Source organism: Tubulanus polymorphus, unplaced genomic scaffold (genome assembly GCF_964204645.1).
Source record: "Tubulanus polymorphus unplaced genomic scaffold, tnTubPoly1.2 scaffold_50, whole genome shotgun sequence".
Classification (NCBI taxonomy): Eukaryota; Metazoa; Nemertea; class Palaeonemertea; order Tubulaniformes; family Tubulanidae; genus Tubulanus; species Tubulanus polymorphus.
The window spans coordinates 21800-40085 of NW_027437456.1; the positions used below are offsets into that span (position 1 = coordinate 21800).

The 18286-nt window shown below is 37.7% G+C and overlaps 3 protein-coding genes across 3 annotated transcripts; all 3 read right to left on the bottom strand.

Moving 5' to 3' along the window:
* Window positions 1-433: 433 nt before the first annotated feature.
* Window positions 434-2305, bottom strand: LOC141914584 (52 kDa repressor of the inhibitor of the protein kinase-like). Its single transcript, XM_074805812.1, has one exon. The coding sequence runs from the start codon at window positions 2303-2305 to the stop codon at window positions 434-436; it is 1872 nt and encodes a 623-aa protein (XP_074661913.1).
* Window positions 2158-3118, bottom strand: LOC141914588 (uncharacterized). The gene is made up of 2 exons (XM_074805815.1): window positions 2946-3118; window positions 2158-2666 (listed from the first exon to the last, which is right to left on the bottom strand). Exons 1-2 carry the CDS (start codon window positions 3106-3108, stop codon window positions 2434-2436), a joined length of 396 nt encoding a protein of 131 aa, XP_074661916.1. The 5' UTR covers window positions 3109-3118; the 3' UTR covers window positions 2158-2433.
* Window positions 3119-6193: 3075 nt separating this feature from the next.
* Window positions 6194-17324, bottom strand: LOC141914585 (uncharacterized). Its single transcript, XM_074805813.1, has 5 exons — window positions 16349-17324; window positions 15902-16252; window positions 15616-15813; window positions 6527-6592; window positions 6194-6273 (listed from the first exon to the last, which is right to left on the bottom strand). The coding sequence occupies exons 1-5, from the start codon at window positions 17322-17324 to the stop codon at window positions 6194-6196; spliced, it is 1671 nt and encodes a 556-aa protein (XP_074661914.1).
* Between the last annotated feature and the right edge of the window lie 962 nt (window positions 17325-18286).

Here is an 18286-nt window from a genome sequence, read left to right on the forward strand (position 1 = left end):
AATAAAACTACTATATACACTACAAAATAAACATTTATCTCATAAAGTTATCAATATCCAATGTTATTTTTATCAAAATAACTTTAATCTACTGATACTGAACTATATTATACTATATAATAATACTGATTGATTCAGCTCTGAATTACAATGCTGAGTAAATCATTCCAGCAAATAAATTCCAAATAATACTTTTCATAATCTGACATAATCAACCATATATTTCAAAACATTTTACCACAAACAGCTATTAAAACTTGTAATTTCTGATATTTAACGGTTTATACTGTACACAAAACCACAAGCAATAAGAATAAATTCATTAAAAAATTCCCATTAATACATATTTTGTCCTGACAGCAGTAAACCAGTCACAAAGGCAAACAACAATATCTGCTGAACACAAAACTCAATCATGTCATGAATACCAGTTCTAGTTTATTATATCTAGCAGCGCCATCTTTCTAGGATGCTGACGGGCAAATATATCAATCACTGCCTGAATGTCAATTTTCTGGGAACTATAGACTGAAAGGAGAGCTAAGCCATTCATGCGGCTTTGATTCATGGTGCTTCGCAAATAAGTTTTGAGACGTCTCAGAAGTGAGACAGAGCGTTCACACTCACATGATGTAACGGGCATAGTCCCCAGTAACACTAATGCTGCCCTGATATTGGGAAACAAGTCAGCATCTACAATGGGTAGGAGTTGTGTAAGATGTTTTGGAACTTCTTTCTTGCTTTCAGCTGTCTTTTTCCAGTAAGATTCCCAAAGATGCAGTTCAACATTCAAAGAACTAGGTGATGGCAGGTCATCAATGTACTCCATACAGAATTCTTTGAATGGCTTCGCCCATTCTTTCTTAGCTAAAACCGTTGCTGGCAACACGGAGAATGCAGAAAGAATAGTTTCCTGACCACTGAAAAAACGATCATTTATCTCGAAATACAAATGATCCAGTATTGGTATAGCAATAGCACGTTTGAAGTACTGTTCTACTGACTCAGCTGGGATGTTGCTTCGCTGAGTCTGACGACCACATGTTCGGGGTTTTTGAATGTCAACTTCAAGCAAACTGGCTAAAGCGGTAGCCTGTTGAAACCATAATAGGTAGTAGGAGTCGAGATTTGATCGATATTTCTCGATAGTATCACGGACAGCTTTTAAGCACAAATATGCACGATTGGAATCCTGGTTCGCGTACTGCAACTTTACGGTCAGACTAGTAGTCACACTCAGACATTCACGTGTCAAGATATAAGCGGCAATGAACGGAAAATTGGTAATCGCATGGTAGAGCCCATTTGCTTTTACCACAGAATCTGGATTCCAATGCTTTTCTGCATTCATTCTTATCAAATCCAGGGTTTCAACGACAGCCACCACTATATCCGAAAACACCTCCATTACATCTAGGCGTTGGACCCATCTAGTTTGACAAATGTACAACAGCTTTGAGCGCTTACTTTCAGGGCACAGTACCTTGATCTTTTCAGAGAGTGCACCTTGTCGTTTTGGGGAATTTGAAAAAAATCTCGACAATTCCCCCAAAGTGTCCATCATGTTTTTCACCTGTGCAACTGATGCAGTTTTCGTGACGCAGAGATTAAGACGATGAGATGCACAGTGTACATATTTCACTTTGGGATACTGTGTTTTAATGCGAGTTGACGCACCCTTACATACACCAGACATATTTCCAGCCCCGTCAAAACATTGTCCTCTACAATCTTTCGTGTCAAGGCCAAGGCCTTCAACTGTTTCTATCAATAGTCGGGCTATTTCTTCCCCTGATGTACCAGAATCACACCAAATAAACTGCAGGAAAGATTCGTGAACTTCACCATTCGAATCAACATATCTCAGAATGAGAGGCATCTGTTCTATGTTGCTGCAATCCGATGCCTCATCAGCTAAAATTGAGAAGTAACGGTTCATTTTTATGTCATCTATAATTGTTTTTTGAATCCATTCTTTCAAACAGTCAATCAGTTCATTCTGAATGGTTTTAGAACGATATGTACTTGTTTTTGAACATTTTTTAAAATGTTCCATCAGTGTTGCATCACCAGCATCGCATCGAAACTCCAATAACTTTTGAAAATTACCAGAATTACTTTCTAAATCCAGATGTTTCGAGTCATCACGGTGTCCACGCAATGGGATATTTTGATTCCCAAGAAATATGACAGTTTTCAAAATGGATTTCAGAATTTTGCGATTTTCAGCAATTCGTTTTTGATTTGTTGTACTCGTTAAATTGTTGACTCCAAGGGTTTGGGATTCCATTACACTGGGAAACATTTTCTCACAGCAAACTGCATCATGATGTACTTTAGAGTTATCCCTATGGGATGTAAATCTAGAACTTGCGCATGTCCAGTCAATAAAGGGAGTCGAAACTAAACGTTCTAACTTGGCATCGTTTTTTTCTAATGTGCGACCAAAGAAAACACATGGTCGACAGAAAGCACCTGATAGTTCCTCGGAATATGCCAACCAATGGAATTGTTTGAGCCAATCAGCATTAAATGAGCGGTTTTTAAGCCATATATGTCCGTTTTGGGAAATTTATACTTTTCTGTCGGCACCCACAAGTTACATAAAGCATTGTACTTTTCAGCATCTTTCATTGTCCTTGTTTTGCCAATTAACAATCCAATATCTGAAAACAAAACAACAGATAAAGTCAAATTCTGTACATGCACACATTCAAACAAGCAAAACAGAACTTACAAATATTCCTGGAAAGCTCCATAACACGCAATATTTGGCAACCATTCATTGGCCTATAAAAGTTATAACTTAATCCAGGGGCGGATTAAGGGGATACGCCGCAATCTTGCCAAATAATTTCTCCAAATGTTTCTTCAGAATAGATAATGGATCCCCCTGTTGACACATGCAGAGAATTAAATAAGAAAATTATCGCATACAAACGTACTCATCATATTATTATTATTTGTGTCACGATTCTCATAGGCAGACATGATTTGATGATGATCATTCGATGAAATCTGGGGTACCGGTACACTATCAGTTGGTACAATTACTGGAGTTTCAATCATCACTGCATTAGATGGTGGTGTAATTGATTCCCTGTCCATGATGTCAGAACTGGATGTCGTGGTTGTTTCGACGATATCATGTGGGTGGTCACCGGCTTCAGCACTCTCCGTGATGTCAGAACTGGATGTCGTGGTTGTTTCGACGATATCATGCGGATGGTCACCAGTGGCAGCATTAGAGTGATTAACTGGTTCCGCTGAACCACCATTGAAAACTAGAATACCGTAACTGCGGACATCGGCAACGGAAAACTGCGGACATCGGCATCGGAAGTTTTGATAACGACTCTCAGTTCATGCGGGTTGTAATGTGCCGGCCTGGGGTTACAGATCGTTATCTCCAGTGCCCGACTCCCCCCCCCCCCCCCCCACACGAAAACTCATCGGAAAAGGTTCACTTCGAATCACGATTATAATCTATATGCTACTTTGCTATTGTAGATTTTTTACTATCACTTAAAAATAAAAAATGCGTTCCTTTAAGAGGGACGCTTGGGATTTTTTGACTGCCTTCCGGAAGGCATGGAAGGCACCCTGGATCCGCCCCTGTATTACATTAAAGTTTGTTTCTTTTTCAAAAATCATTAATAGCATGCACTAAAGTTATTGTTCATATGATTCACGAGATATAAAAGTTACCCCTTCTTTGTTATGATGTTTGAAGGAAGAGTGCAGATGAGTGAAAATGTGTCTACGTTGAATAGTTGTAGTAACCCCTAGTTTGTCATGCATGTAGCTTAGTAGGTAGATTTCCCCTAGTTCGCCTGCCGTACGTATTGTCCCTGCGCCCTTATACAATTATATAAATAGCCTACTGCCAGAACATCTTAAACATTATTGAGATAAAACAACGAGACACACCAACAAAATGAATTCTGCCAGCCTCAAAGCATGGAAATCCGTCGAAAAAGCGATAAAACGGTATACCGAAATATCGAAAGAAGAGGCGGTAGCCGTAGTTATCTACAGGAACGTGAAAACTAAAGATCGAGGAGTTGCGATAACGGGGAGCAATGTTTTAAAAGAGTCGTTGAAAACACGGATATTGGATATTTGTGATGGAGTTACACCTGACGAGCAACCAGGAATAGTTGAAAGTGAAAACTTGATCACTTCGAATCAGTTTCCAAATATAACTGAGGTATACGGCAGAAGTTTAAATTCTCTGCCTAGTGATGACGCCAGAGTCCTGCTCACTAAATAAGTTTATTTGAGCAAAGTTTTAAGTGGAATGAGTTCTACCAGCCCACACTGGGGAGATGAATCATGTCGTGTTCAGTGGTGGCCTGAAAACCTACCGTGGAGGAATCCCCGATGTGATATTCGTCCCGTCGAGGCGCGCTCGGAACCTTACGCAGATGTTGTAAGGAGAATTTTTCAGATCGGCCTATGTTTTTCATAAGTGTGAAAACTTGACAGGTACGCAAAAATAAATTTAATTCTAACCACTAATAAAATTGTTCTAAAGCAAAAATCAAGCAATTAAGAGTATAATGCAACCGCAAAAATGTCCTTTAAGGTAGAAAAAATGGCCTTGTCTATCATTTCATCACTAATACAGTAAATTTACCATAAAAAATACCAAAGAACAAACTTGGGAATTGTGTTAATAAATTGCACACTAACCATCGAAGAGAATTCATTAGGTGACCATGAGCGGGCCTAGAATTTTGGGCATTAACTAATTTTGCCTTTTGAAAACATGTGAACTCAAGCATGATACGTCAAATTTAAGGTTTTAAATGAATAATACAAATAATTAAATCAAAGTAGAGCCATTATTTGTTATCAAATTTTACAGATTTTCCGGAAATGTGAGCTACTGGTTTGAGATAATAAAAACATATGGGTTGCGTCTATTCTTTTTTGAGAGAATTTATCTTTGTTGTTATAAAGATAAATCCTCTCAAACAGTATTATTTTATTTTCAGGAGACCCTGTACATGGTACTGAAGAAGTAGTCAATCAACCTGCAGCAACCACCTATATTACTGAATCAGGTAGTCTAAAATGAAAAATGAATTCAAGTTAATACCCTTAATAATTGAACTAAATTGATTAGCCATCAGAAATATTGTTAACCTGTTACAAATTGTAGTGTTGTTCACTTGTAAATTGTGAACACCAGCCCATTATACCTTAAATGTCAGTTTTCATGCATCAACACTTTTTATATCCAGTTTCTAGCATCGGTGAACTCGAGCAGCCAAACATTTAATATTTCTTAATCAAATTGTTCATTAATTTGTGATTGCTTCGTTTCTTATATTGTAGAAGCTTTAGGTTCATCTCTACCAGCATTTGTCCGAGTCAGTGATCATGAATGCTATCGAGAATGGAGGAATTTCAGATGTCATTGCATTCAACATCACTGGATACCCTGGTATGTACATGTTTAACAATTATTTCATTTATTCATTAGGCCACACCAGAAGAAAACCGTTTCTCAGCCCGACCAACCCGATATTTAGTCGTTTCAAATAATCATTTCAAATTTGTTTTCTATAGAAAAAAATCCCTACCTACCTACCTACCAATTTCTGTGATTGCCCCGCCTGAGAAAAGTTTTTTTCTTATGTGGCCTTACATGTAGCCTCATCCAATATCATTGACTGCATGAAAAAGGGCCAAATAATAACATTATTCCTTTTCCGTCCACATGATGAAGTTTTTTTACCTCTTCCTCTGGAAGATTTGATTTTTGTGGGCAGACAATCTAATTAATGAAAAAGCCTCATTGTTATGATTATGCATGTACTTTAATTGTGAATGTCATACCATATCAATTTCAGATTTAGATGTCTCGGCACTCCACTCTACTGAAATGTCAGAAGAAACGGGCAATAAGACGTATGTCTTGGAAGAGAAGATGGAGAGGACCAAAAGGAAGAGGAAATTGACAGAAAAAAAAGCAGGATTACAGCCAGAAGAAAAAACGAATTCACTAAACCAAATTATTATCATTAACCATATTATTATTAATCATTTATTTTAATAAAATTCAATTTATAGATTCAGATATCAAATTTATTATACTTTCGTTCTTTTATCTCGGTTTTTTATTGCGAGGAACAAAGAAAGTGACGCATAAAGGTCTCAGGCTTCATATATGCTAACTGTGATTCTAACTGTTCGTTGACTTGGCTGTTGATATTTGTGACATCCACATTCGCTTTGTACAAGTCGAGAGAATATCCATCGCACCTGTAATTATAGTAGATTCAACATATCAAAAATGTTTCAATACAGTATGAACTCTTTACAATGATACTGCTTTAACCACAAAGGATTGATACTCCCAAACTAAAATGAAAAGACGTATTCAATTTATTTAGACTCCACTCTGGAATTGTGGGGGACCAAAAATGTGTGTTTATATGAGGATACTATAAATGGCGGAAAAGTGACACCAACTTTATATATCTGTACGAATCAGGCGCAGTAACATAATATTTACCCTGTGTGATTTTTCCAGTGTAAGCGGTCATCACAGAACATTGTATTTCTGAAGAATTCTGGTTCTCTACAAAATAATCAAAACAAGAAAGATGATTCACTCGATTTTTCATATCTATGAATAAGTTTCTTACGGACAATTTGTCAACTGAAGTGAAAACACTTACCTATTTAAACAGTACTGATGTAGTTTACAAGCATTGTCGTACACGATAAGGTTAGGAGGTTTCGAAAACCTTGTCTTGAAGATGCTGAATGGGTGCTTCGGCGATTCGTGGCACCCACGGACATTTTCGAACCAATTGTTTGCTCGACTGACAGGGTCAGAACGAACGAACTACTGATATATTGGCCGAGTGTGACTGCAGAATTTAATAAGTCACTCGGCCGAGTAGATTGGCGAATTCTATCGTTTACTCGGCCGAGTAAAGAACTTAAGTTTTACTGAGCTCGGCCGAGTGGATCGTCGAATTCGAACAATCACTCGGCCGAGTAAACAACTTTCTGACATAATGCTCGGTCGAGCAAATGCCCGGGTAACTTGTCAATTGGGACCGTATTTTATAGCTCAAATATTTTCAGACTTTTTCAATATGGGCCGTTTTCATCCCTGAGATGACGGGTTTTCTGCAAAGCCATTGAGAATGATGGGAATTGAAATAAAAAATGAAATGAAATGAGTAGTAAATTGAAATACCGATACATAGAATAAAATGCATTGACAGATTCGAACCTAATATGCCACCACTGTGTAAACGTCAAATATGATTCAGCTTTGAAACCGAACATACGCGGACGTATAATCAACAAATATGAATTTATTTGACCAGGCATTTATTTTGGCATTCAAACATCATGATACTGTATCATCACCATGCTTAAAAATGGATCCGTCCTATTAAGAACTCATCTTAAGCACCTGCTGAGTCGATCGATTGAGTGAATTTACAGATAAGGACGTATTATGATTTTGAATAGATTTAAGAAGTTAATCTATTTATTGAAATATTTGAATAAATACATATGGTGTAGTGTAGATTCAATCAATAATTTATGAATTGATTTGGTCTGGGTTTCCCGCTGATGTTGATTTCGGCTTTTATGGATTGCAAATTCTATAGTGATAAACAATTTATACCTGCAACATGTGTGTAAATCAAACCTATTCCACTAGTTGCGCGTGTTTCCTTATAAACAGGTGAGTCACTCATGATCTGAGTAATTATGAAAATAATGTTCATTTAGTTATAGAAATTCATTGCCTTTTTGAAAATTCTATAATATTTGTTCCGTCCTAATTTTTATGACTGTATGAACCAATGATATGCTTTGTAAATATTATGTAATAAAATAAATTTGAATTTGAGTTAAATTTGAATATGAGAATCCAGCATAACTTGTGTTTTTAGGGTTTTCTGTTTCTTCACAGAAAACCCTATCGAAATTCGCGTGATTATTATTAGGGTTTTCTGACTTTCGTCGAAAACCCTCTTGTAATTCTGTTGATTATTATTATTAGGGTTTTCTGTTACATCACAGAAAACCCTATTGAGATTCGCGTGTTTCTTATTATTAGGGTTTTCTGTTATTTCACAGAAAACCCGATTGATATCCGCGTGATTATTATTATTATTATTTTCTTCCACACTATTTTTACCAAAAGAACATAGGCTTTGTTACCTTACCGCTGTTTCATATACAATCCATATAATATCGTTCAGCTCACTGAGATCTACAAATAGCCCGCGTGTTTTTTCACGAATCATCGTTACGAAAGCGCTGTCGGGCCGTAAACATCGAAAATTTAGCCCCATTCAATGGGGCGACATGTTTTTCGAGTCGTCATCCCGAAATCAACCCGCAGGCCGACTGTCACTTCGATTATCAATTCAAGTATAAATGAACTCATTTATTGCCGCAGACTTCACATTCAGTCGCGGTCTTCAAACAGTGATTTTAACAATAGCCCATTTTCCTCATCAAATCATATTACCGATATACAGGAAATTTACTACTTTAGATTTTAAAAGCACTGTCGAGCCGTTAACATCGACGAATCGACGTGTGGCACTACATCGTCGTTCCGGGGATCAGCTGCGAGTTTCACCTCATCATGAGAATCAAATCGAGTACAAATTAATTTATTACTACCAGTGATTTGGCTGCGGGCGTCAAGCAGTTAGTTTAGCAATACCTATTTTTCTATATCAAATTAACCGTGTAGCCTATTCAATAAGATAAATCATAAGTGTACCGGGGAGTCGTAGGCCTAAACGAAATACGCCGAAGAGATATAGCGGAGAAAAGCTGTTATGTCGACGAGGTATCAAAATAAAAGAATATATTACTTTATTCGGCCGCGGGCTTCAACCTCTAATTCAATATTTTGGTTTTATCGCCCGCGACAATTCATTATTTTGGTTTTATCGCCCGCGACAATTTTTTTTTCTTTTTGTCGCGGTTTTATCGCCTGCGACACTTCAATATTTTGGTTTTATCGCCTGCGACAATTCATTATTTTGGTATTTGGAAATTTACTCGGTCTGGTATATGTTGGATTACTGTGTATGCCATTTGTCAGGACAATAAACAGAAGACAACTTAGGATACTACCTTGCGTGACTCCACTAGTTTGACAGACTTATTCCAAGATGAGGCGTTCCGTTGATTTTAGCTACAAGTTTTCGTTCAGAGATAACTGCTGAGCCATTTGGGCGACCTATCATTGATACTGTTTCCTAATAGCCTTGCCACTGTTGTCGATACAATTCGTCTGATATCATTCAGCTCACTTCGATCTACAAATACCCCGTGCGTATTTTGAAGAATCATCGTTACAAAAGCACTGTCGGGCCCCATTCAACGAGCCGACATGTTTTTCTAAGTCCTCTTTCCGAAATCTACCGCACGTTTCTTGTCACATCAATTATCAATTCAAGCATAAATTAACAAATTTATTACCCAAATATTGCACATTCTGTCGCGGTTTTTAAAAACTGATTTTAACAATAGCCCATTTTCCTCATCAAATCGTATTACCGATATACAGGAAATTTACTACTTTAGATTTTAAAAGCACTGTCGAGCCGTTAACATCGACGAATCGACGTGTGGCACTACATCGTCGTTCCGGGGATCAGCTGCGAGTTTCACCTCATCATGAGAATCAAATCGAGTACAAATTAATTTATTACTACCAGTGATTTGGCTGCGGGCGTCAAGCAGTTAGTTTAGCAATACCTATTTTTCTATATCAAATTAACCGTGTAGCCTATTCAATAAGATAAATCATAAGTGTACCGGGGAGTCGTAGGCCTAAACGAAATACGCCGAAGAGATATAGCGGAGAAAAGCTGTTAGACGAGGTATCAAAATAAAAGAATATATTACTTTATTCGGCCGCGGGCTTCAACCTCTATATCAATACCATCAATACTCTATATTTCCTACAGTACATACCGATCATTGTCAAATGCACAAGGTATTTACTAAATACAAGTATATAACACACTCCTATCCGTATGCTGGACTCACACTTGACATTCGGAGTAAGCGTTCGCTGTGGGGGAAAGGGATCGTTCGCTGTGTCGCTTGAAGTGTTTATCGAGTTTGACGCGGCTTTAGGCCTACCGGTACTGAGCTTTACTGTATCAAACAAACACTACAATTGTTGCGTTTATTAACGGACTCATTGGATTGAACTTCAAAACAAAATTTACGATATTTAGGTGGGTTGTTAAATTCAATAGGCCTACGACCAATCTGTCCGGATGTTAGGCCTACGCATATACATAGGCCTACATAGGCTAGTAGCCTCTACTAGGTTAAGCGTTCGCTGTGGGGGAAAGGAGATCGTTCGCTGTGTCGCTTGAAGTGTTTATCGAGTTTTACGCGACCTTAAGGCTTTAGTATGGTGGCTGATAAGGGCCATGCGTAAAAAAACACGTATATGCAAATGAGGGCGACATGATGACAAAACGACAAAACTAAAATAACGCGACAAAACAATAATTTTGGTTTTGTCGCCCGCGACAATTCATTATTTTGGTTTCATCGCCCGCGACAATTCATTATTTTGGTTTTATCGCCAGCGACAATTCATTATTTTGGTTTTATCGCCCGCAACAATTCATTAGTTTGGTTTTATCGCCCGCGACAATTCATTATTTTGGTTTTGTCGCACGCGACAATTCTTGATTTTGGTTTTATCGCCCGCGACATTTTGGTTTTATCACCAACGACAATTCATTATTTTGGTTTTATCGCCCGCGACAATTCATTATTTTGGTTTTATCGCCCGCGACAATTCATTAGTTTGGTTTTGTCGCCCACGACAATTCAATATTTTGGTTTTGTCCCACGCGACAATTCAATATTTTGGTTTTATCGCCCGCGACAATTCATTTTTTTGGTTTTGTCGCCCGCGACAATTCAATATTTTGGTTTTATCGCCGCAACAATTCATTATTTTGGTTTTATCGCCCGCGACAATTTTCTTTCTTTTTGTCGCGGTTTTATCGCCTGCGACACTTCAATATTTTGGTTTTATCGCCTGCAACAATTCATTATTTTGGTTTTATCGCCCGCGACAATTTTTATTTTGTCGGGGTTTGATCGCACGCGACAATTCATTATTTTGGTTTTATCGCCCGCAACAATTCATTATTTTGGTTTTGTCGCCCGCGACAATTCAAGATTTTGGTTTTTCTGCCGCGACAATTCATTTTTTGGATTTGTCGCCCGCGACAATACAATATTTTGGTTTTATCGCCAGCGACAATTCATTATTTTGGTTTTATCGCCCGCGACAATTCATTATTTTGGTTTTATCGCCCGCGACAATTTTTTTTCTTTTTGTTGCGGTTTTAGCGCCTGCGACACTTCAATATTTTGGTTTTATCACTGGCGTCCTCATCTTTCAGCAACGCCAGTCACATGGATTCGTACGTGTTCTACTTTCTGCGACGCGACCAACCGACGCGCTCTTGCCACTGGCAGAAACTAGTCGCACACAATCGTATTGCAAGCGACTTGCATCGAAACTTGCGATGCAACGCGAGGATCGCATCGTGTCACAAGAACAACCTACGTCTGGCTTTAAGTTACTGTGGAGCACCAGAAATATCTTTTTTTTCGTTCAAAAGACCTTTCGCTTGAAAATTCTTTCGTCGGAACAAAATTTATTTCGTTCGAACCAATAATATTCTATACAATTGAACCAATTTGAAAAAATCGTTAGAACAAAGTTGAACAAACTTTTTTTTGTCCAAACGAAAGGTTTTTTGTTCGAACAATCATTCAATTGAACAGAATCGTTTTAATTTGAACAGAATTTTCTTGTCAGAACATTAAGTTTTTCGTTCGAACAAGTATATTGAAAAAAGTTTTTTCTCCGAACCGAAAGTATTAAGTATTTCGTTCAATCGAACAGAATTGTTTTCATTCAAACATTCGTTCGAAAAAAATTGTTTTCGCTCAACCAATTTTTTTTTCATTTCAACAATAACATAGCTTTTTATTCGAACACATTTTTGTCAGAATGAAGAAAATTTTTGGTTCATGCAAAAAGCGTATTGTTCGATCAAACAGAATTATTTTGATTGGAACAAGATTTTCTTGTTGGAACATTAAGTTTTTTGGTCGAACAGCATGTTAAGGTCGATTTGGAAATTTACTCGGTCTGGTATATGTTGGATTACTGTGTATGCCATTTGTCAGGACAATAAACAGAAGACAACTTAGGATACTACCTTGCGTGACTCCACTAGTTTGACCGACTCATTCCAAGATGAGGCGTTCCGTTGATTTTAGCTACAAGTTTTCGTTCAGAGATAACTGCTGAGCCATTTGGGCGACCTATCATTGATACTGTTTCCTAATAGCCTGTTTAGTAACGGCTGATGTTGTGCCTTATCAAATGCTTCGTCGAAATCCACCGTTGAACAGGATTCTTAGACTGTGCAGAAAACCCGTTATCGCTGCTTTGCAGCTATATTTATTATTATTTTCTTCCACACTATTTTTACCAAAAGAACATAGGCTTTGTTACCTTACCGCTGTTTCATATACAATCCATATAATATCGTTCAGCTCACTGAGATCTACAAATAGCCCGCGTGTTTTTTCACGAATCATCGTTACAAAAGCGCTGTCGGGCCGTTAACATCGAAAATTTAGCCCCATTCAATGGGGCGACATGTTTTTCGAGTCTACTTTCTCTTTCGACTTGCCGGAGACTACTATCTGCAATGTATTGCACGCTTTGATTTGTCTGGCCTATAGGAGTCGAACGATATTTTCCCATACACAGGCTTGGCTTTAGTGTAGATGAAGGCTAGGCACTGCACATTGTGGATTGACTGGAACTCTTAACTCACAAAATTAAACGAGTCAACAATAAAGATCCAATAATTGGACGTTTGTCTTACTATATTATTTAACAGCTTGAAATAATACATAACACATTCTGCAAGAGTACACAAAGGAAATCAGTTCTTACATTATATCAGAATCAATAGTTCGCTTAACTCTGGCTAGAATTCTGGTTCCATTGCTTCATATTCTAATGAAATCCACTAGCATACCTTAGAATATCGCTTAGGTTAAGACTAAAAATTAGGTACCAGGAAAGACGGGGAAGTAAAGTGGGTGTACTGTACATCCGCAATTGACTTATTTCTCTCTGGTTGAATCAAGTTATTACTGAAATAGCATTCGAATAGCCATTTTATTTTTAAAAATTGTGTCGTTCAGCTATCCTGCTGCAAATTTCGCAGATGAAGTTTACTGGTGCCATCTGATTTCTCAGTATCTAAAAATATTTGCACATTCTTACCCCGAGTCTAAAAATAGAAAAGGGTGCAATTAAGTAGGAAATAAAAGAATAGTGGCTAATACACCCTGGACTATATAGCCTATGGGGTGGGTGGGCCTAGTTTGAGGTCCGAGGGAACAGCACTTTGTAAATAAATACTGAAATTAAACTTACAAAACACCCAGTACTTGAGATGATGTACTTGACAAGAAGTGTGTCCAGCTAAGCAAATCAACTTTGTCTATGATTCCTCCTTTTATAGATACAGTAGCAGTCTAAAAATAAGAATCGGTACATTTTTCTAACAGTTGGTATGTCATTTCTTCAAAAAAAACTAATTATTATCACACCACAGCAAATGAATTATTCACAGTTGTTGAATGGTTTGCCCGATTTAGATTAATTGGTTGACGCTAATTAGTATGACCCATACGTAGGGGCCTAATGCATGCCATTGGCGTCAATCCATTCCATTCCACGGTGAATTAGAAAGAAATTTAATTAGATCCCTTTTGTCCAAAAGCTGCATCATTTATATAACTAGCTGTCAAATTTAATTTACCTCCTTCAGAGAATACCATAGTCCGTCGCCCGTGTTGACAAAAGAAAAGTTGCTCGTGACGTAATCATGTTTTATACATGAACGGTCAGATAAGATTTTTTGCGTCTTGCAGAAGTAAACCATATTCTTGGAATATTGAGCATAGTGTTTAAGTTGGCTTGCACGGCTTGTGAATGGGTTTTCCTCATTATGCTGCCTGAATGCATTTAAACATCCGGATTTCAAGCGAATTAATTTGTCCAACAAATGGCCCTCTAGAAGTATGCTCCATACATACTGTCCATGCATGTCTCTGTAACCGAAGGTAGAGACTAAAACACGGTTCAAGACTCGGCAGCGGACACCGGCGCGGAAAATATTTCAAAACGTGTATTGAAGGTACCTAGCACGATTTCAGCGTTTTTCGGGAATTCCCTGAAATTTCGGCGTTGTTCGGAAATTCCCTGAAATTTCAGCGTTTTTATTTCAGTGTTTCAGCTTTTTCAGCGAAGTTCAGGAACCGGTAGGAATGACCGTCATTAGTTAATGTTATTTTTCCCGCACGGCTGTATCATTTTCGATACTTATAGGTAGTGTTTCATTGTCTAAGCGATAGCTGAAAAATAAGCAATTCTACACAATTTGTGCCTTTGAAGGAATGGGAATCTTATTAGCATGAATCAAAAAGGATTGAAGAAAGAGATTTATTGTATACACCCGATAGATTCTATCACAATACAATAATATACCCCGTGCGGAATTATTTCACTAGTGAAATGGACCCTCACATGGTGAGTACTAATTGAGTTCAAATTATTGTTGATATGTCATAAAGATGATGTGATGCAGCTGGGATTACTGTACGGGAGAGACTCAATACAGATGTATCGTCAGAAATGAGACCAAAAAGAATTATGCAAAAACCTTTTTGAAGGAAGCAACATAAACAATTTCTAAAAACGCTGCTTTTACTCTCATGGTTTAGAATTAGTTAGACTGAAACCCAGGGGATGGCAGCACCAGCTGGATAGTGCCTCTCGGTGGAATAAAGCTGTCTTATCTATATCTATAGCCAAGCTTCGACGGTAATCCACAGGCAGTCAAGTAGATTTACGAAGACATTGATTGACCCATCACTAGGCACCACAGTCTAAATTCAAGAATTGATCGCTTTTGTTCCAAAGATGAGGCACAATTAGTGTTTTTAGGCAAGAGCACGGGAGATTAAAATGCATATAGGTAATCCTCATGAAAACATGTACGGCCCAGTTTCTTGATGAGTACAACTGCAAAAATGGATAGAAAATCAAGGCATATAACTGAAAAAATGTTCTTTCATAGATAGACAAGATCTGTTTATTGTAACATATCTAAAAAATTACAAGCTCATAATTTTCTTGCTTGAGAAATGTATGACTTATGCTTGGAAATGAATACAGGGTTGCCAATCTCTGAAATGTGCTATCAGTAATAATTTTTTTTCTGTAACGTTTCATTGAAAAATGAAAGAAAATGTTCAAATTAATCAGTAATCAACAGCAAGCTCCCCAGTAACATCTCTCACATTTCTGTTAAAATCAATCAATAATCAACAGTGAGATCATCAGTAACATCCTTCAACAACTTTATGCATCAAACAAATCAAATGGGATCATTATATCTTTCAATTCTACAATTTTAAATATATCAGTCCATAAATCAACAGTGTTATTAGGGGCAGAGTAGAGCGGTTTACCTTTCACAGGTGGATAGAAATCGCCGACAGCTATTATACTGACATTACCAAATGGTGAATAATCTGCGCACTGTTTAATCTGTCGCAATCTTCCATGCACATACCCAAGCATTTTATGATCAACCATTGAAATTTCATCAATTATAACAATTCGAAGACTGTTGAATTTCATTCGTAATTCTGATATTTTTTCATCACCTAGAGGAACATATGGTAATTTTGCCCCTATGTTTATAGCAAAAGGTGTTGTGTATAGTTGTAGCCCCTATGTTGTAGGCAGCAACACCTGTTGGTGCGATCAGGCAAACAGTTACATCATCAGGGTTTGTAGCAGTCTTAGCAAGTATTCGTGATGCCTCATAATTAATAGCCTTAATAAGGTGTGATTTTCCTGTACCAGCGCCTCCAGTTAAAAATAAATGAAATGGTTGCGGATTCCTTCCGTTTACAAAATCGATACACCACTGTCTGACTCTGTAAAATACCTCTTTCTGCTGAATGTTTAAAGAGCGAATTGTTTTCCAGGCAGAGTATTTGTTCATTGAATTTGATTTTTCAATTGCATAGTTTCGTGTAGATATTTGTCCATCGGGGTCTTGTAAATCTGGAATATCATTAGGGTCACTTTCATCATCATCTATAGAAGAACGAGATGTAGATTCATCATTAGTCTCAAGTCGTTCATGTTAAGATTCAGGTGCAATTTGGGCCCATGCATCTTCATATTCATCACACATGTTCAACATTTCATAGGCCATGTCAAATGTGTCAATATCTGCTTCAAACCAACTGCGATGTTCATTGACAATTTCTTTGACACTTACTAACGGCCCTAATCCTATACGCACATGTCCTGTTTCATAGAAATTTTCATAAGTTTCAAATCCTGGGGGTTTCAATTGTATATCCTGTCGATACGGCAGAAATAATTGTAGACTGGTTTGAAAGTGTTTTTCTGGTTGTTTCGTTTGAGAAAATCGGGCATATCTGACAACTGCAGGGGCTGTGTTTGTTCGCTCTCTGATATATCCAGTGTCATTTTTCAATGCTATGCTGCTTTCATTCACTTGTGATTTGGCTAAAATTCTGTATTTAGAGCAAAACTGTGCGAGACACATTTTTTCCTCATCATCAGGGCGATTTTGATAGCGTTCTACAATACCTGTCATCCATACGTCATCATCATTCAAATCATGATCAGCGTTACGTGATTGCAATACACTCAAGGGTTTGCTCAATTTAATGATATTGTCACCAGTTGGAATAAACTGAACTTTTCTTGAACCTTCTTTCATTATTAAATTACATACGCGATACACTGCTTCTTGTGCAGAGACTTCACGATTATGTAGGGAGGTTGACCCAAGAGATTTAATGGCTTGTTTAGCGCTTTGATTATCCTCTGCAGCCTCCGCCCTGGTGTGTTCTAACAAAAGACCCATTTCTCGCTCACTCTTTGAGATATATGACACAATAAATACTACGCATGCGAATGCATCAGTCACATATTGGATGTCCATATTTGCTTGCCAGGCTCTCAATAATGCAGGATTGTATTGATTTACCCAACATTCATTTGGTTCTCTTTTCAACACAACACCATTTTTACGCGATAGACAACGATAAGCTTCTTCAAACATATCTTGTGTGATACCAATTGATCTGAATAATGATTCTGTTGTTGTTAACTCAGTTAACTCTGTATTCATTATTTTCCACACAGTACCAAGTATCTATTTTGCTCTAGCTGGGCTCATTGCATTCATAGCTGCATCATGTTGTATTTTCTGAATTTCTTCATCTGGTTCATTGCTTGTTGGAGGGGCTTCATATTTCATTTGAGTTAGAAATGTTTGTAGGGATGGATTTCTGGGGAAATTGAACCTGCATACAGTACCTTTTTTACGACATGTCTTAGAATGTCTTTTACTATGCATTTGGACACTGGTGGCAACCTCATGCAATTCAGGATCTTTGGATTCTTCAGGCAATCTGCAGGTTATGTATCTATCTACAAACTCAGTGACATCAACGTCATCATCGATTCCTGACTTAGGTGCATCTTTCACCCATATCAAAGCATGAACATGTGGGCTGCCGCGCATCTGGAATTCTACACGATAAAAGTAGTCCTGTATTTCACCAATCGGTTGTGCAGGGGACTTGATAACAGTGTTGAGGAACGTACGAAATCTATGATCAAACATCCTGGCTGCAGTTACTGGGTTTCGTCTCAATATACCACATTTCACGGACCATGACATGTCTCTCACAGGCTTATCACAACCATCAACTCCAATTATAGCCTCTAAATGGTCCTCCCATCTCATTTCAGCTGCAGAGAATGACACAAAGAATGTTGGCACACCTAATTGTCTTACCATAGCCAGCAAGTCTTTTTGAGCAGCTTCCCAGAACGGAGGTGTTCCTCTGATAGGTTTTAAAAACTTATAACCGTCATTATGTTTCAACAATTCGTTCATATTTTCAATGTTTTTCAAAGTATTCAAGTCAATATTCAAACTTTTCTTACCATCTTTCACTCCTTTCCGCAATGCAATTGAGACATTTGAGTTGACCTGGTTGATTTCAGACAAACACTGTGCATAAATTATGTAATCCGTGTTTCTCGAGAATCTAGGGTCGGCATTCATTAAACGTGTGTGTAAGT